Source organism: Heterodontus francisci, chromosome 19 (assembly GCF_036365525.1).
Source record: "Heterodontus francisci isolate sHetFra1 chromosome 19, sHetFra1.hap1, whole genome shotgun sequence".
NCBI classification, from domain to species: domain Eukaryota; kingdom Metazoa; phylum Chordata; class Chondrichthyes; order Heterodontiformes; family Heterodontidae; genus Heterodontus; species Heterodontus francisci.
The window spans coordinates 68,023,362-68,049,359 of record NC_090389.1 but is presented as its reverse complement, the minus strand read 5'-3'; the positions used below and the strand labels follow the sequence as shown (position 1 = coordinate 68,049,359).

Sequence of the window (25,998 nt, the reverse complement as noted above, 5' to 3'; positions counted from 1 at the left end):
TTTTTCTTCTCTTTTCTGTATCGCGTATGCATGCTAGCGTGGGCACGTAGTGCATCTGTAGGCGTTAACTGAATTAGAGTTTATGTTTTAATGAAATTTTGCCTTTCTTCTTTAAACCTACGAAAGCCTGTTTGTGCTCATTTCTTTGCCTTATAATTGGAAAGTGGTGAACAAGGATTCACCAAGGGGGAAGCTATCGCGTATGCATGCTAGCGTGGGCACGTAGTGCATCTGTAGGCGTTAACTGAATTAGAGTTTATGTTTTAATGAAATTTTGCCTTTCTTCTTTAAACCTACGAAAGCCTGTTTGTGCTCATTTCTTTGCCTTATAATTGGAAAGTGGTGAACAAGGATTCACCAAGGGGGAAGCACAAAACACTGTTTATAATCAAACCCTGTTAAGTCAGACCAGGTGAAGGCTGAGAGGGACCCCGTGACACCTTTCTCACCTGGTCATAACACTAGACACCAGTGGCTTTGAAAGAACTTGCATTTATATTGCAGCTTTCACAATTTTGGGGTGTCCCAAAGTGCTTTACAACCAATTATGTAACTTTTTGAAGTGTAATCAAAGTTGTAATGTAACTCCACCCACCACTGATTCATTACCATTGCAACAAAAGTTGTTTTCCAGCTTCCCCTTATGTCAATTTCTATGCACGTACACTTCCAGCAAGTGGATGGCAATCAGCAGTGGAGTTTCCCTCCCACCCCCTTCAGCTGCTAAACTTAAATGAACTTGGCACTTTATTGCCCAATACACAGCTTTAAATATCTAAATGGCCTTGCTTTTGGTCTGTCGCTTTTAATACAAACTTCACTCCTAAATTTCCAGCTCTTTAAATATGAGGATTATGTTGCTGAGTAATAAAAGTTTGTGTTGACTTGAATTAGTGGATGGATGAATGGATAATTTGTATGTACATTTACTCCTGGGATCAGGTGCTGAGATGTCACGTGCAGATGGCATTCTGCAAGTTTTGAGGGAAACGTGTATTATTTCACAAACTTTTTTAACACTAATTATCCTTGAGTCATTGATGTGGTTTCAAATGGGTCACAGGGCAGAATATTTTCATGGGTGGGCCTTTCCTCCATGGTCTTGTCCTGGGCAGTGAGAGCATGTGATATCCTCTGGGACGTTTGAGGCCTCTGACCAGTGGGTACTGTAAGGACTGGAGTGCGTAGTGGGCAATAGTGGCATTATTATTAAAGTTTTCTAAGTTTACTTTGGTTTCATTGAGTTCTTTCATTTATTTGAGTGCCCTTTTTAAAAAAAAAAGTGAAGGGCACTTTATGCTGGGTTTGGGGTAAGTGACACCCAGAAAAGTTATTACAAGGAAGAGTACACTTGAGGGCGACTGAGCTGCAGAGGCCAGTGGAGCAGTGGAGCTAGAATGGGGCGGGGCTTTCCCGGGGGGGAATCTCGCGATGCTTGGTGGCTGGAGGTTATTAGCGGCGGCGCCGAGTGATTTCCGTCCAGTTCGTCCTCAGTGTAGGACAACCGCGGAGGGGCTCAGAGTTTAGCGTTTCCAGTCCGGTCACACGGAGCGCAGTCACCGCCATCAGCACCATTAATAGCGGGTAAGGCACCGCGGGGGCGATGTGTTTAAATAATATTTTCGATCCTTTCCTTAGACCGGCGGCTCGGCCTGGGGTCGGGCCCGGTTGCCTTGGCTACCCAGTGACAGACAGCAGCTGTGATGCGGGTGCCTTGAGCAGAGGCTGCGGCTTTGTAACAAGGCGAGGCTCCCCTCTGCAATGCTGCTGGCGAGGGCAAGGAGATTTTAAACTACTTTTCCAGCGGTCTGCTCATTGGGGCCCCTTTGGGGCTTCAGCTACAGTTTGATTGTAGGTTAACATCTGGTAAAGTGCCTGAAGTTGTGCAACACAGAGGAGGTGTGCGTGCGGGGTAGTGGTCTATGCTCCTCTGTGTAAAGTTGAAACATTCCTGAACTGAACTCTCATAAACCAGTTTAGTGACTGTTTTTTTTGTTCCTCTTCACATTGGAAAATATACCCGTCTTTACATAGGAACCATGGCAATTGATCTCTGTAACCAGAGCAAAGTAGCGTTGGAAATCTGAAAAGTTTTTTTTTAATTGTTTTTTTTTCTAAATAGTAAGGCAAGTACAGGAGAGATCAGAAAAAATGTTATAAACATTCTCTCCACAGCATCTGTGGAGAGAAAAAGAATTGGGAAGTTATCAACCTGAAATGTTAACTTTGTTTCATTCTCCCCTGAAGCTGCCTGACCTGCTGAGTGTCTTTTGACATTTTCTGATATCTTCTGTATTTTGTTAACTATTCCAAGAGAAGCTACTGGTTTTGTTTTCTAAATGAAGCACTTATCACCGTGTAATGAGAAATTGCTGAAGTTTTCTGTATTTTGTCTAGTGCTATGTGCTGATTTGTGTGTTTATAACAATGAGCATTTAAAAGGATTTAATGAGTATAACTTTTATTAATGGTTATATTCTTTGGATGAATAAAATATCCTCTGGAAAGTGTTCCATTTTACACCATGGTTCACAGTGCATGGACGAGGGAATACAAGGATAATACATCTGAGTGTACCTATTGGAAGGTGTGTACCCTCAGCTATATAAACTTGAAAATGGACAAATACACTAGTTTGTAGATTGAGAGTTGAGCTTGTTATCTACATAGAATTGGAGTGCAGTTAGGGTGTTATGCTTTCTAAGCACAATGTTTTTAAAAAAAGGCAAACAACTGGATAATGGTAGGCTGTGTGATTTTTGAAAGTGAAATGCATTAACCAGAAACTTAATAGACCAGCTGTATTAATACTGTGGTTGGGAATTCTGCAGTGAGTAACTCCCCTCCTGACTCCACAAAGCCTGTCCACCATCAACAAGGCACAAGTGCAGAGTGTGATGGAATACTCTCCACTTGCCTGGATGAGTGTAGCTCCCAACAACACTCGAGACACTTGACACCATCCAGGACAAAGTAACCTACTTGATCAATACCCCATCGACCAACTTAAGCAGTAACTCACCAAGGCTCCTTTGACAACACTTTCCAAATCTGCAACCTCTACCACCTAGAAGGGCAAGGGCAGCAGATTCATCAGAACCACCTGCAAGTTCCCCCTCCAAGCCATGTACCATCTTATATCACCGTTCCTTCACTTGCTGGATGCACCTTCTGTGATTCAAGAAGGCAGCTGACCACCACCACCACCTGCTCAAGGGCAACTAGGACTGGGCAACAAATGCCTGGCCTATGATGCCCATAACCCATAAAAGAATGAAAAAAAGTATTTTCAATAAAGACCAGTTTCAGTCCCTGAAAATTTAGTTTTACAGCAGAAAATGAATTTCTGTGAATTTCTTTGTTTAAAGATTTAGTCCTGCTTATGGAACAGTCAATGTTTCAGTTGTGAAATGATGTATGTTCTGTGTTTTATCAGTTTCAACTGTATTTAATTTTAAAAGTAGCAAATATTTTAATCTGTCCAATTTTTGTTTGGGTTCAAATTGATCAGTTGCATGTTGAGTTTTGCAGTTAGCAATGTCAGTGTTTCTCTTTCGTAACACTATTTATGTCCCTCAGCAATTTGCCACTGATTAACTTTACAGAGAGCCATGAGTAATATACTTAATCATCTTGCTGCATCATAAATATTATAAATCTAATATAATGAAGTAGACTAGCCCTGTGATGTAACTTAGGCACTTCTATGGGTTGAGTGGAAGAGGAAATATATTTTGGGGGGGTTTAAGAAGAAAAGCTGTAAACTTGTTTGCATAAAGTCATACTACTTTTTGAAACCTCCACTTTAGGAGGAAAGTCTGAAGTTTATTCTCTGTGCATATTCTAACTTGACATTATACAGTATGTCTCAATAGGCTGTTTGCCAGATGTCTGGGAACAGAATGTTTATTTGATGCATCCTGCTGGGAGTATAAATTTCTAATGCCTAAAAAAAAAAAAGCTTTCTTGAAATAATGAGAGCTTGCATTTTTTTCTAGACGTTCTGAACAGTGTATGCAACAATAGTTCTGGAAATCTTGTTGGTGTCTACGTGTAGTGTGAGTAGCTGAGAAGAATGTTCAATTGATAAACTTAGTGAAAGACAAGCTGTCTGAATGTAACCTAAACAATAATAGGATGTCGCTTATTGGAAGTCTTTCAGATGAAGTTCCTGGAAGCAGCTGATTTTGAGTTTACTACAGCCTTTTAAATACATGGACTACAAATACTGACCTTGTTTTCACTCGTTAACATTTTAAACTTGAGGGTGATTTCAGCCTGTAGCTGGTCTAAATGAGCTTTAGACAAATCTTGCTTTTTTTTTTATGATTCTCTTGGAGAATGAGCTTGAAATTTAGTCAACAGTATCTGGAAAATTGGTACTTGTAACTACTGATATAGTAGTTTACAACTGTCACAACTTGGCATGAATCAGCAGAAATGTTTTTTAAAAAGTGGTGACTTTAATTAAAATATATCCTTTTAAATCATGTGTTTTCCAACAGGGATTCTGAACCCTAGGGGTTCTGTGAGGAAATTGAGGTAATCAGATTTTGACCTTTGGCTGTTTCTGTCCCTGTATGTTAAAACAGCTTCATTACAATAACACATTCTACCTGCAGTTAAATAGGGCGTCCCTTTGATAAACCTCTTGCTTTTCAAAGTAAGTAGTAATGGTTATTTATCTTTTAGATAAGTACAATATTCCCTAGAGTTTGGTGTATTCACAGTGCAGGCACTAAACAGTACAAAGGAAGTCATCTGAGTGTACTTTTTTGTTCTTTACAGACTAACTCAGTAAAGGACGATCAAGTTGTTTGGCTGTATCAAACAGCATTTATTCTCTGGTCCTTGGAGCATTATTTTATCAAACTTTGAAATAAGAGGCTCAGAGCTGTTGGTTCTCAAACTCCTAACTATAATAAAACCCATGCCTGATATCTCTCGTAGCATGTATCTTTTTTTAAAAATAACTTCCAAAACCACCTCTAGTTGTGAAACCAATATCATGAGTCCAAGTGTGTATACATTTGAGATTCGCTACTTAAATGAAACAACTTACTGGTTGAAGTGATTGTTCACTTTGATTTATTTTTCAACAGGAAATGAAACGCCAAATTTAGTTTGTGGAGGAAAAATTGGATGGACTTGTGGAATTTGATCTCTCAGCTGCCAATAAAAATCCTGGGATGTCCCCTAATGAAGTGGAATTTCTCTTGCTCATTTACTGTAAATCAGTGCCCCTGAAAATTAAAAGTTTACAATGCAGTAGGAGAGGGCTACTGAATAAGCTAAGATCCTGCTCAATTGCAGGAATGATGTGCATAATTATTACTGGAGTACTCTGGTGGATTGGAGTTAGTAGTCTGAGGCTGATATAATTAGGAATGACTCTACTTGCCAGTTGGTCTCAACCTGTTGGTACAGTAGGGTTATAATTTTTATAATCTCTTTCCTGTTCCTCTTTCCACTCCTTTTTTTTCTTCCATTGTTTTTTTAAAAAAAAACTCTTGACAATAGTTGAAATTCCTGCGCTCCCTGTAATTATATAATTGTGTGTATACAATATACACACCATCTTTTTTCATGTCCACTTTTGGTGGAACACAATCACAGTTTATTTTAAACTGAGCATTTTATTTTAAAACCTTGCAAGATGACTTTATAGCACTGCTGTTGCAAAGCCATTATCCACATTTAGTAGTAGACTATAAATGCATACAATACGATGGGCCATATTTTGGCCACTTATTGTGTTTATATTTTGAAATCCAGCAATTTGTGATACCTGCGAATGTGAATCACCACAAAACCTGAACTACTTGCACTGCTCTGTTAGCCTTACAAAAATGCATTCCTGCTATCAATCTCATGAGTTTCAAGAAAATTACTGGATTTGTCATAAATAATGAAATTTGGGGCTGGTATTTCACTATGTAAGGACCCTTTTTTAATTGATATTTCTGCAATGCCACTTCACCTCAGATACCCAAGAAGGAAACAGTTGAAACTGAGGCGTCTTGCTCCTGCAGGTAGTAAATTGTTCCAAGGAATGCTTTAAATTTTAGTTGGTAATATTTTCATACTTTTTCTTTATCTTTCTCCCTCTTAATCCAGTCTGTCTTCCCGCTTTCTTCTATTTAATTTGACTTTAATTCTCCCTTTTTTCCTTCTCCATAGTTTACCCTTTCTTTCTCTATCCTTGCATTTAATTGATTTAAGGAGGTAGACTGTTGCTCTGATTCACCAAAGTCCCAGATATCCCATTTGACCTTGCCACCCCTATCAACTTGCATTTCCCAATAATTAGCAGGGCAGTTTTTTTTCGAGCTGAAGGGTGTGGGGGGGGGGGGGGGCCAAATCCAACTTGTGGGGAAGGAAGGAGAAATCCAGGTTATTACTAAACTGGTGTGCAAAAGTGCACCCCAATTTTGCTCCTGAATGGCCTAGCTCTAAGACAGAAAATAGGGTAAATACAGGGTAGCTGTCAAATTCTTTAACATTTTTAAATGCCTCAATTATATCAAATTCATGCAACCTGTCCTCAAAGGAACCTTCTAAACCCCATTATTCTGATTAGTATATTTTCAGATGGCTTTCCTTTTGCTGATTTTTGGTAGTTTTGATCCAACATTGCTTGTCTTAAGTGGCACTCCTTTTAGAAAGAAATTATTAAATGTGAACCATTTTGAAACATGGTGGGTTTAATAGATAGCACATTGTACAGATTTAAGAGCATCTGCACTTCCCATGAATTCATCTACACAGCCAGTAACAGCAAGAAACTCTAGCGTTAATCAGCCAGTACCTGTTCTACAATAGCAACTTTAGGCCATCCACTGAGTTGAATTGCTATTACTGAAATTGGGTATAACTAGATTGTACTGATGTGTTTTGATGTAATTTAACTGACCTATTTGATTTCTTCTGGAGAAACTGCCAGTGTATTTTTGTCATGTAGTTCTTTTAAGGATATCACATTTCTCTTTCCTTTCGACCTCTGATGTGGATTAGCTGTTAGGTGCAGGTGGACTAACTGCTCTCACGCTACCTTTTTAATTATGCTGTGGACTAGTTGCTAGGAATTGTAAGAGGAGCTCCGAACTGTGTTCCCTTTTCTTTCACTGTGGGGAATTTACCAAGCTGTACAGCTGACATTGGGAACTCATGATATAGGTTCAAACCTGTGGAGAGAGAGAGAGAAAAACACGAGTTAAGGCATCAGGTCCATAACCATTCACCAGAACTTTCTGATGAAAGGACATTGACCTGAAATGTTAACTGTTTCTCTCCACAGATGCTGTCTGCCCTGCTCAGTATTTCCAGCATTTTTGTTTTTTTATTTCAGCATCTTGCAGGATTTTGCTTTTGCTTTAGGATGAAACCTGTTGTCTTATCTGCTAAATGTGTATCATTTTATTTTTTTAAAAACGTGCAGTTGTTCACTTTGTCCGTGTTTTCCCAATGTATTTAAATTATGCAGTATGCCGGTAAATGTTCTCCGAGCCTGTTTTGGAGACTGGCTCTTTCTGGCAGTGTTTCTTCTAAAGTAAAAGCAAGCTACTACAGATGCTGGAAATCTGAAATAAAAACAAGAAATTCTGGAACCACTCAGCAGGTCTGTCAGCATTTGTGGAAAGAGAAGCAGAGTTAACGTTTTGGGTCAGTGACCCGTCTTTGGAACTAGCAAATATTAGAAATGTCTCAGGTTATAAGCAAGTGAGCCGGCAAGAGATAACGAAGGAGAAGGTGTAGACTGGACAAGGCCACACAGCTGACCAAGAGGTCATGGAGCAATGACCACATTGTCCAGGCCCCAAACACTCCTTTCAGGTGAAGCAGCGATTTACTTGTACATCTTTCAATGTAGTACACTGTATTCGCTGCTCACAATGTGGTCTCCTCCTACATTTGGGAGACCAAACGCAGACTGGATGACCGCTTTGCGGAACACCTCCGCTCAGTCCACAAGCAGGACCCTGAATTTCCTGTTTCTTGCCATTTCAACACTCGCCCCTGCTCTCATGCTCACATCTCTGTCCTGGGCTTGCTGCAGTGTTCCACTGAACATCAACGCAAGCTCGAGGAACAGCATCTCCTTTTCCGATTAGGCACACTACAGCCTGCCGGACTGAACATTGAGTTCAATAATTTCAGAGTATGACAGGCCCCCCCCCATTTTACTTTTTATTTTTAGTTATTCTTTTTTACATTTTTAAAGTTTTTTTTTTTTTTGTTTGTTTCATTTCATTGTAGTTTGTTCAGTTTGCTTACCCATTTTTTTTTTTCATGTTTGTGCTTGCTGCTGCTCAAGCTTCAGTTCGTTAACACCCTATCTGTACTAATGCTTTGTCTTTCAACACACCATTAACATATTGTTTGCCTTAGCTGACCAAGAGGTCATGGAGCAATGTGGCCTTGTCCAATCTACACCACCTCCTTTATCTTTTGCTGGCTCTTTTGCTTATAACTTTTGACATTTCTAATATTTGTCAGTTCCAAAGAAGGGTCGCTGACCCGAAATGTTAACTCTGCTTCCCTTTCCACAGATGCTGACAGACCTGCTGAGTGGTTCCAGCATTTCATGTTTTTATTTCTTCTAAAGTAACCTCTGCACCATTGTCTCAGTGCATGAAAAGATAAGGATGTCAAAACCAGCTGGCTAATTCTGGAGTCTTATTTCAAAGCTCTGGACAGTAGCCATTTCAGACGGCAGCTTGTGTACCCGAGCTTAAAGCTAAATATTTCCTCTTGCGTCTGAAGAAGTTATTCAGAGTACAATAAACATGAGCTTTTTGAAGTCTGGATTTTCTGTTCAGTATCTGAATTACCAGTGGAACTCTTTATTCAGGTGGGTTTACTTCTGAGAACTGGTCAGTTTAATAAAACTGAAGTTTTTCATTTATTTTGGGTTATAGATACTGTGAGTGGCTCAACGGAGTTTGCTCTAGATTGAGCAACCTACTGATTTCTTAAAGATGTAGTTTTCTTTTTTCTATATTCGTGGTGTGCTGGTTTGGTAACTATGATCTGATTGAGAAATCACAATCCCCAGCAGTTTTTATTTCCTCATGAACAGTAAAGATCGACTGCAATGTGCTGAAAAAAATAGTTTTTCATAAATCTATTGTTTGAAAGGTGCAATCTGTAGCTCGAATTTAAAATGCTGTATAAATTTTATACTGGAAGCAAGACTTTTGGTTGAAATAGCTCTTATTTGGGATATGATCTGAGCTATTCATACCAACCAAGATCCTAGAGGTGAAAATTGTCAAGCTACTGTGCCACTTAATTCAAAAAGAAAATCAGCATGGTTTAGTGGATATGCCTGCTATTCCCATCGTTTTGTACTGCAGCTAGATTTTATATTCTGCGTTTCCAAGAAATGCCGATCAGTTTGAAAGGAGAATTTCAAGACTTAAATTTTGTCTGGGGGTGAGGAATGGTGGGAAGATTTCATACGCTGTGTCTTTTTAATATGGGTTGAATGGCACATTTTGCAAGCGTGAACTACCTGTAGAGTTTTTCAGTGAATACTTTCTACAGGTTGCATTTAATATGTTGTAAAACGCTAATATTGTTCCAAAGAGCAGACATTAATGCATAAAGATCTAGATTTTTTTTTTTTTGAATCTGATGGAGTGGGATACTTCACTCTGCATCCATCAATGCAAAAAGTGTTTTGTGCCGTAACTTGCTAGAAGTGTGGCCTAGGCAATGTGACATTTAGTGAATAGGGCCAGCTTATTCGCTGTCTCTTGAATGTCTCTTACTCAGTAGACCCTTCCATGTACTAACATTTTGTGTGAAGTGCTTGCTGGTATTGGTCCCAAACCTGCTGTTTACCAGTTTTCATTAATTGTTTCCTTATCCTGCAGTTGAAATAGTACTGAAGATTTTTTGTTCTATTCCACTTACTAACTTTTTTTTTAAGTTGCTGTCAGTCATCTTTCAAGGTTGAAAATTGTTTTTTTACCTAGCCTTTTTCCTTTATTGCCTTGTGATGAGCAGTCTACCCTGTTTCTATATCTGGATTCAGGCCCTCAAGTTGATTTTTTTAAAAGCACAGCATACAATTCTTGTGCTTTAATTTCTTTTTGTTCCCCACTTGCGTATGAAATGTGCTTGTCACATATCTGACTTTATCTTTGAGTAACGGTTTGTGTTCCTCTGTCAGTAAACTTCAGGTTTACATTGGGCCATAATTTGCTAGCAGAGTGAACCTAACATCTGCCATTAGTTAGACTTACCCCTGCGCATTTTTTTTGTGTGACAAGTTGCTGGTGTTGGCAGTGAGGGGGAAACTGGGCATCTGAGTCCTGAGTGAACAAGGCAAGCAATTGTGTATCTCTTTAATCAGACTGAGGGATTGTGAAATTAACAGCACAAGGACTGAAAGGAAGTGCAAATAGGTGAATTAAATGCAGGTACAGATGGGGAAAAAAGGGAGGGAGAACATTTTAAAATGCATTTAAAATATGGGAAACACTGGTTTGAATGCTTTTAAGTTGCACACTAATTAACTTTTGTATTATCATTGTGTATTCTTGGTTAGTTTAATAAAGATATGACTAAAGTGTAATCTTTTTGGGCAATGTTAAAAGTTACAGGATGACTTTTCTGTAAATCTGACACCATGTGGGTGTTACCTGTCCAGGATGATGAGTTAACTCTTGTTTCCCTTAACAAAAAAGACTTCATACTAAACCATTTACTTTCCCTATAGGTTAAGAACTACAATGGAGGCTGTTGTTCGTCGCTGCCCATTCCTTTCGCGTGTGTCTCAGACTTTTCTTCAGAAGGCTGGCAAGTCATTGATCTACTATGCACAACACTGTCCCATTATGATGATGAAGGCAGGAGCCAAACCTGTAACACGCAGTGTAGCCACCTCTGCTGTTCACTGTCAACAAACCAAAGAAACCACACCAGTGAATGAGAGTAAGGAGTTGGGCGCTGCTTGTACTTTCAGTAGGGATAATTTAAATTATTTTTACATACTCCCAAGACAGTTGGGAAATAGTCAAAAGGAGCAAAATGTCATTTTAGACCACAATGTGTTTTTTTGTGAGGTTTATTAATGGATTAAATGGGCAAAATTGACTAAATTGATTACTGCAAAGCTGTCATCTGAAATCTGTTGATTTTTAAGCCGTTCATTCATTAACTCGATGTTAAATGTTTCTTTGCTATCCCTTTTTAATTGCCAAGCTAAAGTAATGTGTAACCTTTCTTGGCACCAATGTCAACCACCACCACCTCTTTCACCCTCTTTCCTCCCCCCCCCCCCCCCCCCCCAATTCAGCTGTATGCCCATGTCTAAAATAATAGACTGCAGTGAGATTCCAGCTCGGACCTTGTGATTGTGGGTTCTAAAAGGCATAGCTAAAACAAACTGAATTAGTACAGCTCAGTAATTAGAGGTGGCAACAATTTTTGTGTGGGTTCATTTGGGCAGTGGATGTGGAAAAACACCATTGATGCCATCCATCAATTTGGACTAACGTTTTAAATCTATTTTCTGTAAATACAGTATTTGTAATCCTAATCGGCACAGGTCCTAAAACATTTCATGTTGGTTTGCATAATTGCTTAAGATACTGACATTGCACTAAATTTATAACAATTTGATTTAGAATCTGTTAGCCTGTTTTTTAAGTTCTTGTAGCTCTGGATTTTTTTTTCTAAGTTTTTAAAATCTTATATTTTGATTTAGTTTCAAACCTGACGTTAAATATACTTAATGTACCACAGAACCTACTACTTTGGCTTCAACTCCAAGCTTCGCAGCTTCCCAGCTTCCCCCAGGACACCCAGTCCCAAATGCTGGACAGGCCGTTGCTTCCAAGTGTCCATTCCTTGCTGGTGAGATGAGCCATGGTAAGAGCACCGTAGTCCGAAAAGCTAGTGTGGAGCTTTCAGAGGATGTACAACAGATGCATGCAGTGAGAAAAGGTAAGATGATCTAGGTTTTTAGCAAAATTTCATTTTGGCACACATCAATTTTGAAGGTTTGCTGTCAATCTTTCTGGAAGAGAATGAGCAAACTTGAATTTATATAATGCCATTTGTCATCAGGATGTACCAAAGTGCTTTACAGCCATTTTAATTACTTTCCTTCGAGTGCAGTCATTGTTTTGCGGGCAGATGTGGCAGCCACTTTCTGTACTGCAAAGTCCCATGATGTAAATAAGCAGTTAGTCTCCCATTACTGTGCATGACCTAGTCACTTCACAATTGAATCTTGCAGCATGAAGTCTAAAGATAGCTACTGTCCAAGTACCTTAGGCTACTATATAGTTAAAATTGTATTTATTTGTTTTAGGCATGGGCTGTATACCTAATGTGTTTTAATGATGAGCTAAAATATTGATTATCCTCTAGAATTAGCTGTGACATCTGTTAATACAACTGTTGCTGACATCAAAAAGACAGATGGACAAGCGGAAGCTGGCCTAATGAAGAACCTGAATAGTGTGGCGAAGCAAAAGCCTTTAATTTCTCATCTCATTCAGGATAACATGCCAAAATGTAGGTGCACAACAAAACAAATAAGCATGCAATATGCCAAAAGTAGTACCAAATCCTACAAATTTCATTACATTTTTGAAGAAACATGGTCATGTTACTTGGATTTATTTCTAAAGTTTAAAACTTTATTTTTGCAGCTGTTCCAGCCTTCAAATATGATGGATTTTTTGAGAAAAAAATTGATGAAAAGAAAAAGGATCATACTTATCGTGTCTTCAAAACTGTGAACCGTCGTGCTGATGTATTTCCCATAGCAGATGATTACTCAAATTCTGTGAGTGTCAAGAAGGAGGTTTTTGTTTGGTGCAGCAATGATTACCTTGGAATGAGTCGCCACCCACAAGTTGTGGGGGCTATCATGTGAGTTTCTGAATTTAACTATCTTGTAAGTAAAATCGACCTATATTGATGCCATAATGTCTCAACTTGAGCACCTTCTGGTTGTTTTAAAGAATGTTTCACTCTTGGAATTTTTTTTATTGAACTTGAGCCATTCCATGTCTGTTGCATTTAACTTTTGTAGGATATAGGGATCTGGCAGTAGATTAGTGTGGATAAAGTATCAGAAGTGTACCATGGTTTCTAAATAAGTGACTTTTCCCCCTCATCCATATCAAGGTTTGTGTATAAAGAAGCAAGAGTTAGTGTTTGACACCAATCTCTGCCATGACTCTTCCCCTACCATTTACAAATATGTAGGCAAATAAAGTTTATTAAACATCAAATGCATAATGGTGATAATTGAGTGTGTAAATATATTGCTTTTTGGTAGCACGCATGTCTGTTTATTTGCCTTGTTTATAGACTAAATAACAATTCTCCATTATTACTATCTCATTTTTGTATCTAGGGATACCCTTCGGTGCCATGGCGCTGGGGCTGGTGGGACCAGAAATATTTCTGGAACCAGCAAGTATCATGTTGATTTAGAGAGTGAATTAGCTGATCTCCACGGCAAAGATGCAGCCCTGCTGTTTTCGTCCTGCTTTGTGGCAAATGATTCTACCCTCTTTACATTGGCCAAAATGCTCCCAGGTATGAGTTGTTTAATATACCATAGTTGACGCTCCGTTTAGATTCTGCCAGGGCCACTCGGCTCCTGACCTCATTACAGCCTTTGTCCAAACATGGACAGAAGAGCTGAACTCCAGAGGCAAGGTGAGAATGATTGCCCTTGACATCAAGGCAGCATTTGGCAGAGTATGGCATCAAGGAGCCCTAGCAAAACTGGAGTCCATGGGAATCAGGGAAAACTGTCTGGTTGGAGTCATAGCTAGCACAAAGGAAGATGGTTGTGGTTGTTGGAGGTCAGTCATCTCAGTCCCAGGACATCACTGCAGGAGTTCCTCAGGAGAATGTCCTAGGCCCAACCATCTTCAGCTGCTTCGTCAATGACCTTCTCTCGACCATAAAGTCAGAAGTGGGGATGTTTGATTGCACAGTGTTCACCATTTGCGACAACTCAGGTACTAAAGCAGCCAGTGTCCAAATGCAGCAAGACCTGGACAACATCCAGGCTTGGGCAGATAAGTGGCAAGTAAAATTTGTGCCACAAGTGCCAGACAATGACCATCTCCAACAAGACATAATCTAACCATCATGCCATGACTTTCAATGGCATTACTGTCACTGAATCCCCCCCACTACCAACATCCTCAGGGTTGCCATTGACCAAAAACCTGAACTGGATCAGCCCCATAAATAATGTGGATATAAGAGTAAGTCAGAGGCTGGGAATTCTGTGGCGAGTAACTCTCCCTCCCGTCTACCATCTACAAGGCACAAGTCAAGAATGTGATGGAATACTCTCCACTTGCCTGGGTGGGTGCAGCTCCAACAACACAAGCTTGAAAGCAGCCTGCTTAATTAGCATCCCATCCACCATCTTTTAAAATTCACTCCCTTCATCAATGCACAGTGGCAGCAGTGTGTACCATCTACAAGATGCACTGCAGCTACTCACCAAGGCTCCTTCAATAGCACCTTCCAAACCCATGATTTCTACCACCTAGAAAGACGAGGGCAGCAGATGCATAGGAACGCCATACGCCGTTCTGACTTGGAACTATATCGCCCTTCCTTCACTGTTGCTGGGTCAAAATCCTGGATGTCTCTTCCCTAACAGCACTCTGGGTGTACCTACACCATAAAAACTGCAACAGTTCAAGACAGCTCACTACCTCCTCGAGGGCAATTACGGATGGGCAATAAATGCTGGCCTAGCCATCCATGTCCATATCCCATGAACAAATTCAAAAAAAATTGGCTATCCTTGGGCAGCATTTTCGACACTGTCTCCTGGAGCTGCTGATTTCTTGCTAGGTTTTTTTAAGGGTGGGAGTACCTGAGTACCTGCCACTAACCCTGTAGTGATCATTCTTCATGTGTGAGCTGGGGGAATCGGGGCTTCAATGAATCCTTCATTCTTTCCAGGAAGAGTCACTGGATATAACTCAAAAGTGGGTCAGCTGAATTTTCCCTTCGTTATCTCTGGGATGTGAGAGGTCAGTTATAGAGTCCCTGCAAATCCTGGCTCAGGTCTGCTGATTCAGCACAAACAGGAATCGTACCTGATTTGTATGACACAAGTGTGGTCTGTCTGTCTCCAACTACTGGGGAGTCCAAATTCACATTTTTGAAACTTGCTGGGGGCGCCTTACCCCTTTTATCAAAGCCTCTCCAAGTTATACTTTCCTTTGCCTACCAAACTGCCACAGTGACGATGCCATTAAATCCCCTCTCCCTACCTTCAAGAACCTTGCCTTGTTACATCCCTGTTTTTCCCAACCCCCACACTTTTTTTTTCCCTCAAGATTTTCATTTATCTACTGCCCCCAATTCTGAGTTTCCCACCAATATTATCCCCTGCCCTCAACCCCTCAGTCCTCACTAGTTACCACCCAATCTCCAATCTTGCTTTCCTCAATCCTTGAGCATGCTTCCATCTCCCAAATCCATGCCAGTCTTTCCTGCAGCTCTGTTTGAATCTACATTCTGGTTTCCATCCCTGCCACAGTGCTGAAACATTTCAAACAAAGGTCACAAATTATATCCTGTAACTATGACCATGGTGCATCTCTTTTCAACCCATCTGTAGTCTTTAACACCGTCAAGCACACCATCCTCCTTGTCCTCTGAGCACCTTTTTCCTGTCTCCGGCTCACTGGGATTTCCCTTGCTTGGTTCTTGTCTAGCCAGTTATAGTCAGACCATCTCCAGCAATTGATTCTCTGCCTGCTGCTTCACCACTGTCTTGAGTCCTCCCAAATCCTCTTATCATTGGACTGCTTCCCCTTGTCTCATAGAAACTGCTTTCTCCTTCCTATGCATTTTGGTGCTATCTAGACCCCACCCTCTGGAATTCCCTCCAGCTCCCTCTTCATAAAACCTTTTATTGAAATGCATGTCGCCCCTTCTAATATCCTTGGCTCGTCAATGTTTTTTTTTTGATTTTATGCTTCTGTGAAACACCTTGGGACTTTATTAAATCTCCATGTAAATGCCGTTTGTTTTCCCATCACTCATGGAATTTAGAAGCCAAGCTTGTGTAATTATTTCCTCTGACTTTAGTACTTGGAAATCTGGTCGAAACCGTGACTAGATGGTCTGTGCTGTTCTCAGCAAGAGCTGGGCTGCAGTAACCCTCACGTTAGCTAGACAAGATAGGCCAGAGTCAGTCCCATCTAGTGTCTGTGCAGATCCAGCACATGTGTAAGTAGATGAGAATAGGATTGGCTTTGCTTTTGATTCTATAGCCTGATTTGTCGTCTAGGCTTGTTCATGAGGACTGGCCTCTTTGGGGAAGGTACTGGAGGATGTTTCTACAGGCCCTAATGTATGTGAGCAAGAGAAGGACAAACGTGTGTGGGCTTGGGAACAGAAGGAAGGGGAAAAGTCATTTTCCCATTTCTGGAATTTGTAACAGATCATTTATTTTCATCAATACAAAATAAAAATATAGGATCGTATTAAATGAACATGGTAAAGAATTTTTTGTAGATGTTCACTGTTACATAATTCTCATTGTGCATCTTTGGGCAATATTGAAATTCAGTCTTGTCAACATCCCCAGTTTTTGCATTGATACACTGATCTCTTAAAATATGTTAATTTCTTTGTAATGCTTCAAATGTTAACCAGAGGCTCTTTTTTACTTTATATAAAAAAAAAAAAATGGTTAGGATGTGAAATCTACTCTGATGCTGGAAATCATGCCTCCATGATTCAAGGAATACGGAATAGTGGAGTTCCTAAGTTTATATTCCGTCACAATGATGTTAACCACCTACGGGAGCTGTTGAAGAAGTCAGACCCAGCCACTCCAAAGATTGTAGCCTTTGAGACAGTTCATTCAATGGATGGTATGCAATGCATTCAGACTTGAACTTAAAGTAGTTTTACAGGATGGGGAACTGCTGTTACTAAACAATTTACAGTAACAAATTAAGCCTTAAATTGCAAATGTTTACCAAGCTGGTTTGGCAACATTTGTATTTCCTAACAATATACGCAAGTAGTTTGGTTTACTGATGCTTGTAGGATTTAAGGTCTAACTTGATTTTCAGCTTGTAAGAATTCAGTATCAAACCAGTGTTGGTGCAACATGTTGTAAATTTGTAATCCTTTTTTAAAAGCTCTACATGTAGCTGAAACTTAATTTGCTGTGAACACCCGAGATGTTTTTGTTTGGGTTGGGAAAAGAGCTTTACTTAATTTTTCCAAGACCACCTATTTGGCATTCTGGTTACAGTCATTTGCTTCTAATAGCTCTGTATTAACTTGTTTATGAATTGAGATTCATTTTTAAAAAAAAAAACTAAGCATTTAATATTGCCATTAAATTCAAGTATTCCAGTGATTCCTTCACTATGCTGCATCTATAGATTGAAACTATGGTCTTGTTCTTTAAAAAATCCAACCGGATCCTTCTCCTTCGCACTGTTTCTTAATGCTGCAGTTAGTGTAAGGATTCCTTACACTATTTGCTATAGGCCAGAGCTCTGGTGTTCCAGAGAATTCCTGCCTACTATACAGAGATCGGAACTCTTCTACTTATGCAGCATTGCTGAAGGAGAGGATCCTTTTCTGTTAGCAGGATTTTGATAGAACTGGTACTGCGGGAAGAATGGAGAAGAGTAAAAGGATTGCAATTAAGATCAGTTGGGAGTAGAATTTTGGGATGGGGAGAAGGATAGGGCCTTCATTACGTGGTTTGAAGGGATTCGGGTGCCCATTTGGAAGAGTACCAGCTTGAACTAGGATTGGTGGGGAGGAGAATGCCAGTATTTACCAGTAGGATTGGAGGGGGCACGTGTTTCTGAAAATTTGGGGAGTTGGATGGGATATGAAGTACAGTTTAAACTAGAGGTTACTACTTATAGGAAACTAATCCAGTTGAAAATCCAAGTACCACTTTTTGTTCGTTTTGAGATTTTTTAAAAAAAAATGCAGTTGTGAAATATTGAGGATCTTAAAATTGTTTAGAATGAATCATTTATTTAAAAAAATTTTAACTTATTTTGAGATGCACAACCCCAAACTTCTCTAGAAATGAACTGCAGATTTGTACCTTTTCAATATTTGAATATCCCCTTTCAAATATTTGCAAACTCAAATATTTTTCAAAGTAAAGAAATACTGGGTAACTGACCATTTAAGTTACCAAGCCTGTGCTTATAAATTAGGCACCTGTTCTTGAATTGTCAGCTTTTAGGCTTTTTTGTAAACCATTCCTCAGTATTTGGCTTACTGGGTTGGTGTGTATGGATTCATGCAGTTGTAGCAGCAGAATGTTTTTCCGTTTTTTTTTAATGACCGTGGGATCGTTGCGCGCTTGAAATTTTGTACTTGTTAAAGCTGAATTAAGCAAGTTTCTCACGTTCAAATATGTTCTTAGGTGCAGTCTGTCCTTTGGAGGAGATGTGTGATGTAGCACATGAATATGGTGCAATAACTTTTGTTGATGAAGTCCATGCTGTTGGCCTTTATGGCTCTTGTGGAGGAGGAATAGGAGATCGCGATGGAATCATGCATAAAATGGATATAATATCTGGAACACTGGGTAAGGTATATTAAGTGCATACAAAAATTGGGTCAAGTACTATGGTCTCATTAAGCAAGCAATAGTGCATGTGAACACGAGAGGTTATAATTGAAGACTTTGATCTGAAGATTGAGTTTTTTTTCCTAGTATGGGTGTCCATTATAATCAGCCTGAATGTTTTAGTTTTTTTTTTTTTGCATGTCTGTCTCAAGGAGCATAATAAAGCAGTAACAAATCTTTTGAGTGTCATGGCTGAGTTACTAGTTTGGGGTAATCACTAGATAAAAGGAAGAAAAGATTGAAACAAAACCTTTTTAAATATTTAGGGGAAGGAAAGGTTGGGTTGGGTGGGGGCAGGGAGTAAAATTTGAGCTGGGCAATTAAGACACTAGTTTGAGAGAATGGGTGATCGGAACAACAGAAGAGCAGAATTAAAACTTGACATTTTTAGTTTAAAATTGGGCTTTCTGTTCTTGAAGTAACTAACTGTAGTGTTTTAAAATCTATTTCAGCATCCCAGTATGTGGGCTAAAGATTTTGAAACAATTCAGCAATGAAAGATGGGCTTGCACTAGGCCTATTGGGAATGAAATGGTTAAAGCTAAGTAGTCTGTTATCTCAAATCAAGGGGAGGGGGATTCTTACTCTGCAGTTACAGCTTCACTGCACAGTAGCAAATAGTCATGCAGGGGTGTTGCAGGTTTCTTTTTGCAATAAAAAGCAATGAGGGAAGATATACAAATATATAATCCTTGCAAAACAAAAGACGACAAAATCACAAGTGCAATGTTAGCTGAAAAATTCTTTAGTTCTAAGGCTCAAATCTTCAAATCCAAGCTACATGACCTAACATAACTAATGCAATTTATTCAAGGCATGAGAACCTTCTAAATTGAAGCCTCACATCCTAAGGAGTAATCTGATCTTTTTTAAACTTCAGTTAAAATATGGTTGCCAAGATACTCAAACTGTTCACATTCCCATGAGTAGTTTGAGGGCTGATCCATCTGCAGGTTTAAATAACAGATATTGTTATGAGATCAGCTTGACCCTTTCTTTATTTATACTATGTGTGCACCACTGTTCTCTGGCAGCTGGCTGCAGTCCAAGAGTAGCTCTGCTAGGATTCACTTCAGGCCAGTGATGGGGAAAAGCATGCACTGCTGATTCCTGACGCACTGGTCTTTGGCAACTGGCTGCAATCCATAGATAACACTGCCAGGATTTACCAATGCCAGTGACTGGGAAGAGCTGATCTATTTGTTAAAAATGTCATCCAAAAGGTTTACCTTCTGGGTTCCAAACCACTGTATAAAGCTGTGCTTCAACTGGTGTCGGCCTGGATTGCTTTGTCGTTTTTTGTTTTAAAGCAGCTTCTAAGTTAGTACTATGACTAAATTTATAAAATTACGTGGGGCATATGTGCAAAAAAAATTGTCTAAATGGCTCAAGCTCTGTTATAGGATTTTTACAAATTATGCACACCAGTGTTTTCGCTGGCATTTTGGATATTTCAAATTCAAAGTAACTGATCTGGAAGATGTAAAGTGGGATTTTAGAGAAGTGAAAACTTGGCTGGTAACTCATTGGGTGAAAGGTTCTTGCTTGTTCTAGAAGCATTGGTGATGTGAACACCATGAAGTCAGCACCCACCCCCCCACCCCCACCCCTGAGAAAAAGCTGATGTACTATATTGCAATTATTGAAAAATGGAACACTTGCTGTGTAAGTACTGCTGCTTAGTTTACTGATTTCTTGCATCACCAGTTTGGTGACTTCATGGCCCATGTTACATGTAAACTGGTAAGGAACCAACAATGTAAGTGGAACAGCTGAGTTACTGATTAATCTAGATCATCTTGCCTCTTGAGAACCTCTTGTACTGGTCTGACAAAATGAGTTGCCAACACTCCTTTTCAAACCAAAATCTTCTATGGTCCCAAAATTGTATTGAAATTTGAGGGGTGATCTGGAGAGTATAACAGCACTGGGCGTTGCTTTTGATCTTGAGTAATCAGATCAATTTGACCTTGTACCAAATGCATTAATTTTTATTGGTATGAAATTCTGCTAAATTATTGATTGTGGGGTCTGTTAGTTATAATCCATGTTCCAACATAAACCTTTCCCTCATCCACCCATCTATAACATGCACAAAATAGGGATGTTGTGCCTAACAGTGAAAGTGTACCTTTTTAGTGCTATTTGGAGAGTTGCTGACATCATCTTTTTTGTAGGAATTCTGAATTGAGATTTGTGAAGGGTTATATTTTGGATAATGGATTGATTTTATTCTGCTGCTTGAAAGTTCTTGCATGAAATGTGGCAATGACCTAGAAAGCTGTTTAGCTTCGAAGAGAAGTGTAAACAAGGTTCTTGTTACTGAATCTGCCTGAAGCCTTGTAACTTCAAGCAATAGCACCACTTATCAAGATCTTAACTGTCGTGGAGCCAGCGATACAGAATGTGTAGATTGGTTACACCAGAATTTAAAACTTCAAAAGTAGAAGTCTGGCCAAATAGCTCATTTGTAATCAGTTTTGTTAGGCAGGTGGGGCAAATATGAACTGTGATAGCAAAGGGGTGTCTTTTGAAGATTATTTTATTAATGAGTATCTTTCATATTTTGGCATCAGCTTTTCATGGTTTACTATCATTAAGTTGAAATTATAAGCTTTTTGTAAGGGGAGGTGGGAATGCCTCAGTTGTGCAATTTGATATTTCCAAATTTTGAGGATATTGCCCAATTTTTTACATTTTGGATAGCATGTAGTTCTGCCATACTAAGGCCACTTGTTCATGTGATTCCAGATACTGTCCAGTGAGGGGTACAGAAGGAGGATGGCATAAATTTAATGTTTAGCACTACTTGCATAGAAAACTATTGGCAGTGAGCCCATGAAATTTATAAGGAGCATGTAAATGCATCTAAAAGCAAGTGTAGCAGTTGGTCCATATATGACCTGCAAAGCTTTCAATTCTTAAAGTGCAACTTAAATGTGTGTGGGATTCAGCACTAACTGTGCTTTCCTCATGTTTTAATGAGCTTAAAATAGCTTCATCGGTATGTTGAGACAAATGAAACTGAAGTGTTCTGCATTTTCATGTTGATCTGACAAACTTTAATTAAAAAAAAATAATTGAAACTGTAAATCCTTAAGCAGTTTGATTTTTTGATTTTTTTTTTGTTTGCCTTGATGTCCTCTTTGTGTTTGGGCTAATAGTTATCTGTCCTGCCGCTGAAGTGCATTAATGCTACTTGAATAACATGTAGTAAATGTTTTTTTGTTTTTGCTACAGGAAAAGCATTTGGTTGTGTTGGAGGCTACATAGCCAGTACTGCATCTCTTATAGACACTGTACGGTCGTACGCTGCTGGCTTCATCTTCACGACCTCACTGCCACCTATGTTACTGTCTGGTGCTTTGCAGTCTGTCCAAGTGCTGAAAAGTGAAGAAGGACGAGCTTTGCGCCGCATACACCAACGCAATGTTAAACACATGCGCCAGTTACTTATGGATGCTGGTTTCCCTGTAGTCCATTGCCCCAGTCACATCATCCCAATTAGAGTAGGTATTGATTTTAAAATCTGCATGTACACAATTTTTGTTCAGTACCCATAGTTTGCCTGCTTTCTGTTTTCTTCCTCCTTTCTCCCCACCCATCCCGTCACACTCAACCATGCCAAAACTACTTCCTAACCAAATTCCTGTGGTCCCATTTAAACATAGCAAAATAAAAATGTGATTAAATGTTGCAAAATTACTGGGTTGTGCAGGATTGCCTTGATCATATTTTATAATCAACTTTGGAAAACCGGAATTGATAAAATATACAATTTTGGGGGTGGTGCACAAAAACATTTTTTTCTAAATTGCCCTGGGCAGGTTTGAACTGCATTGGAGTAATTTAAAGGCCAAGTTATTTCATCCTCATTTGACTAGTGAATCGTTTGTGATGAGTGGAGAAAATTGGAAGTGGAGTTGGAGTAGAAAATAAAAGATGCCAAAAAAGACAGCAGTCACAGTCCTCTTACCAATGCAAATCAAATGAAATTGAATGAAGAAATAGCATTTTACAGTGTTACTCAGTTTGTTTTGAAAGCTTTGGCAAGACATTCATTGCTTTTTGTGTATATTTATCCTGTCTTTAGGTTGCAAATGCTGCTAAAAACACTCAGATCTGTGATGAACTGCTCAATAAATACAACATTTATGTCCAAGCTATCAACTACCCCACTGTTGCGCGTGGTGAGGAGCTCTTGCGTATTGCCCCAACCCCTCATCACACCCCTCAGTTGATGAATTATTTTGTTGGTAAGTAGATTTCACATCAATGATGTAAAAGAATGTAGCAAGGATAGCAAACTGGATTAAATGTTGTTTTGAGAGGGGCATAATAGTGTAGGAGTTGAGGGCAGTTTTTGAGTGGTTGGAAATGGGTCCCCAAGGGTTCAGTTCTGTGGCTATTTCAGTCGACTGATTTGGTAATAGACTTGGAGAGAGTGATGATAAATTGCAGACTGTACCAAAATAGGTTTATTTCTTTAGAAAGACCAAAAACTGCAAAAGGTTATTGGTGCAATGGGAGAAGAGACTTTAAAAAGTCACAGATGGAATTTCATGTCAGCAAGTCTTGCATTACTGGACTAGTAATCCAGAGAACAGACGTTTAAGTCCCAGCATGACCATTTGAGCAACTAATTTGCTAATTCCCTAGTCCTTCAGGGAGGAGCCCTGCTGTACCTATCTAGTCTAGCTGACATGTGCCTAGTTCCATGCATGATTGACTCTCAATCATCCTCTGAAGTGGTCTAGCATACTACACCTTTTGTATCAAACTGCTACCAGTGTTTCAATAAAGCCCAGTACCGCTACTTCAGGGCAACAAGGGATGGCCAATAAATGATGGCCTTGCCAGCACTGCCCACATCCCAAGAATGAGTAAAAGAAAAAATGTTGAATGCATTTTTAAAATGTAATTTATACCCAATGGAGGTAGGCTTGGTGATGTGGAAATGCAGAGGTAATTGCAGGTATAGGTTCACAAAGCATTAAAGGCAGCACTTCAGGTTGATGAAGCTACAGGGGGGAAGAAAAGTAATAGAATTCTAGGTTTTATCTCTAGATCCAGAATATAAAAGCCAACAGTTATTGAGCTTAATGTAAAACAATAAAACCTTAGTACTGAGAATAATTGGGCTCCACACTATAGGAGGCGTATTGAGGTTTTGGAGCAGGTACAGTGCTAGGCCAGTGCCAAGTCTCAGGAAATACAAAAGACTTCCAGTTGTCTTTGTTAGAATTTTGGGGTGGTGATAATGGTGCTAATGAAAGAATGAGACAGGATTGATGGAAGAAGGCTGATTCTAATAGTTGGGTGAATAATGAGGGGGTCATAGATACATATAATCAATTTTGAACTGAGTGGAAGAAATTTGTAAGGCTAGGAAATTTACTTCCTTGGTGGCTAAATCAGACAGTCAGCGGTCAAGACTGGATTGATAGATTGTTATTGGGATCTAGGAATGCGGTGAGTAAATGCGATTTAGAATTATTTGACTGCATTAAGTGTAAACACCAAACCAGATTGGTTCAGCTGAATGATCTGTTTCTGTGATGTCACTTTGTATTTCTAAATACAGAAGCCTACATGATCCCACAATTATGTAATTTCTTACGAGTGGGATGGCATGGGCTTGAGTAATCACAAGTTGCCCATCCTAATGTAAAATTAGGATTTCTTGGACCAACAATACAGATTAAATTTATGTAATTGTACATATTTCCCCCAAATATTTTCATTCGTTCTCCATCCCCCCACAAGTTCATTGTTCAGTAAAGATTTAGATTGTATAAGTTTAACTTTTTTTTTGAAGCAGTTACTGTGCATAAATTCCATAACTCATTGACCTGAAAACCTGCTATGTTTTATATATTGCTTTGCTACTTAGTACATGTATATTTACAGTAGCTTTATAGTAACTATTCTTGGTTTTGGTTACTTCTAGATGGATTAATTTTTTTGCCTAAATTAGAATATAATTGAAACATCCAGTTTAGAATTACTGCAGAAATGGAATAAATTATTTTTTTATAAACAGAAAAACTGCTGATTACATGGAAGAATGTTGGATTGGAGTTGAAGCCCCATTCCTCTGCGGAATGTAACTTCTGCAGAAGACCTCTACATTTTGAGCTGATGAGTGAGAGGGAACGATCCTACTTCAGTGGAATGAGCCACCTGATATCTGTGAATGCCTAGATCCCTGTGACTTTTTTTTTTGAACTGTCTTTGTATTAGAATTTAAAGTTAAATCATATAATGTATGTTTTTACAGGACTTAACTACATATTTAATTATATAAAATTATTTCCATAGACAGAAAAATCTTAATAAAAACAAAACTATATTCATGGCTCACTGAATGTTTTGAAATATAATAATGGTTTGAAAGTTCTTTCTGCTCGTGAAAATAGAAGAGAAACTGAATGAATAATATCAATCTCTACAAAATTAGAAGGCTGAAGGATGACCTAATAGAGATAATAACAAATGAAGGGGTGTTAGGTTACACTTAGTTATGGGGAAGTCCAAAACTCAGTCATTATTAAGTCACTAAATCCAGTAAAATAAAAAATTTGGAAGAAACTTTTGTCCAGAGAGTGGTTAGAATGTAGAACTTGGTACTACATGGAGTAGTTGAGTTAAATAACATTAACGCACTTATCTAGCTCTTCTCTTAAATGCATGAGGGAGAAAGGAATGGAAGGATATGTTGATGGGGTTGGATGAAGTAGAGGCTCGTTTGGAGCAGTAACGCTGGCAGGGACCAGTTTAGGTGTGGTCTGCTTCTGTGCTGAAAATTCTATGTCCTACTTGTGGATTACATTCACAGAAGCAACAAGCTTAATTTGTGGAATATTTCCAGCATGATTGAAAGTCAGAGAAATACTTCAGTATACAATTTAAAACCACTGAGTCTGAATACAGAGTGCACCTTTGGAAATGAGTTGTATAGTCTCAAACCCAACACTTTTGCTGGTACTACCCTGAATTTGTGGTATCTAGAACTATGACTTGCATCCAGTAATGCACCACAATGATTTTTAATTTGATACCAAGCTGACTTTTAGTGCTGTCACTTTTTAAAAATAAAAATGTGGTTGGAAAGAAGATAAAGAATTTTACAGCTTCAATAGGCCATTTGGCCCACCGAAGATTAGAATCTAAGCTTAACATGCTAAACCAATCAAGACTGTCAAAGTCTTAACTGGGTCTAAGATGGCAAGCAAGACAGGTGCAAAAGTTCAGCCTTTGGAGGAGGCACAAATAATATTTTTTATTTCATTCATTCATGGAATGTGGGTGTCGCTGGCCAGGCCAGCATTTATTGCCCATCCCGAATTGCCCTTGAGAAGGTG

General features: G+C 39.1%; 1 protein-coding gene across 5 annotated transcripts; it reads left to right on the top strand.

Moving 5' to 3' along the window:
• Positions 1–1,452: 1,452 nt before the first annotated feature.
• On the top strand, positions 1,453–24,986 carry alas1 (aminolevulinate, delta-, synthase 1). Of its 5 annotated transcripts, none has more exons than XM_068051857.1 (12): positions 1,453–1,584; positions 8,688–8,851; positions 10,727–10,806; positions 11,755–11,955; positions 12,385–12,531; positions 12,669–12,891; positions 13,382–13,566; positions 16,713–16,892; positions 18,428–18,592; positions 21,875–22,143; positions 22,728–22,890; positions 24,678–24,986. In XM_068051857.1, the coding sequence occupies exons 2-12, from the start codon at positions 8,787–8,789 to the stop codon at positions 24,836–24,838; spliced, it is 1,839 nt and encodes a 612-aa protein (XP_067907958.1). In that variant the 5' UTR covers positions 1,453–1,584; positions 8,688–8,786; the 3' UTR covers positions 24,839–24,986. The 5 variants fall into 5 exon arrangements, with proteins under 5 accessions (XP_067907958.1, XP_067907955.1, XP_067907957.1 ...); XM_068051854.1 differs by having other exon boundaries at positions 10,727–10,971; XM_068051855.1 differs by having other exon boundaries at positions 1,454–1,584; positions 10,727–10,941.
• The last annotated feature ends 1,012 nt before the right edge of the window (positions 24,987–25,998 follow it).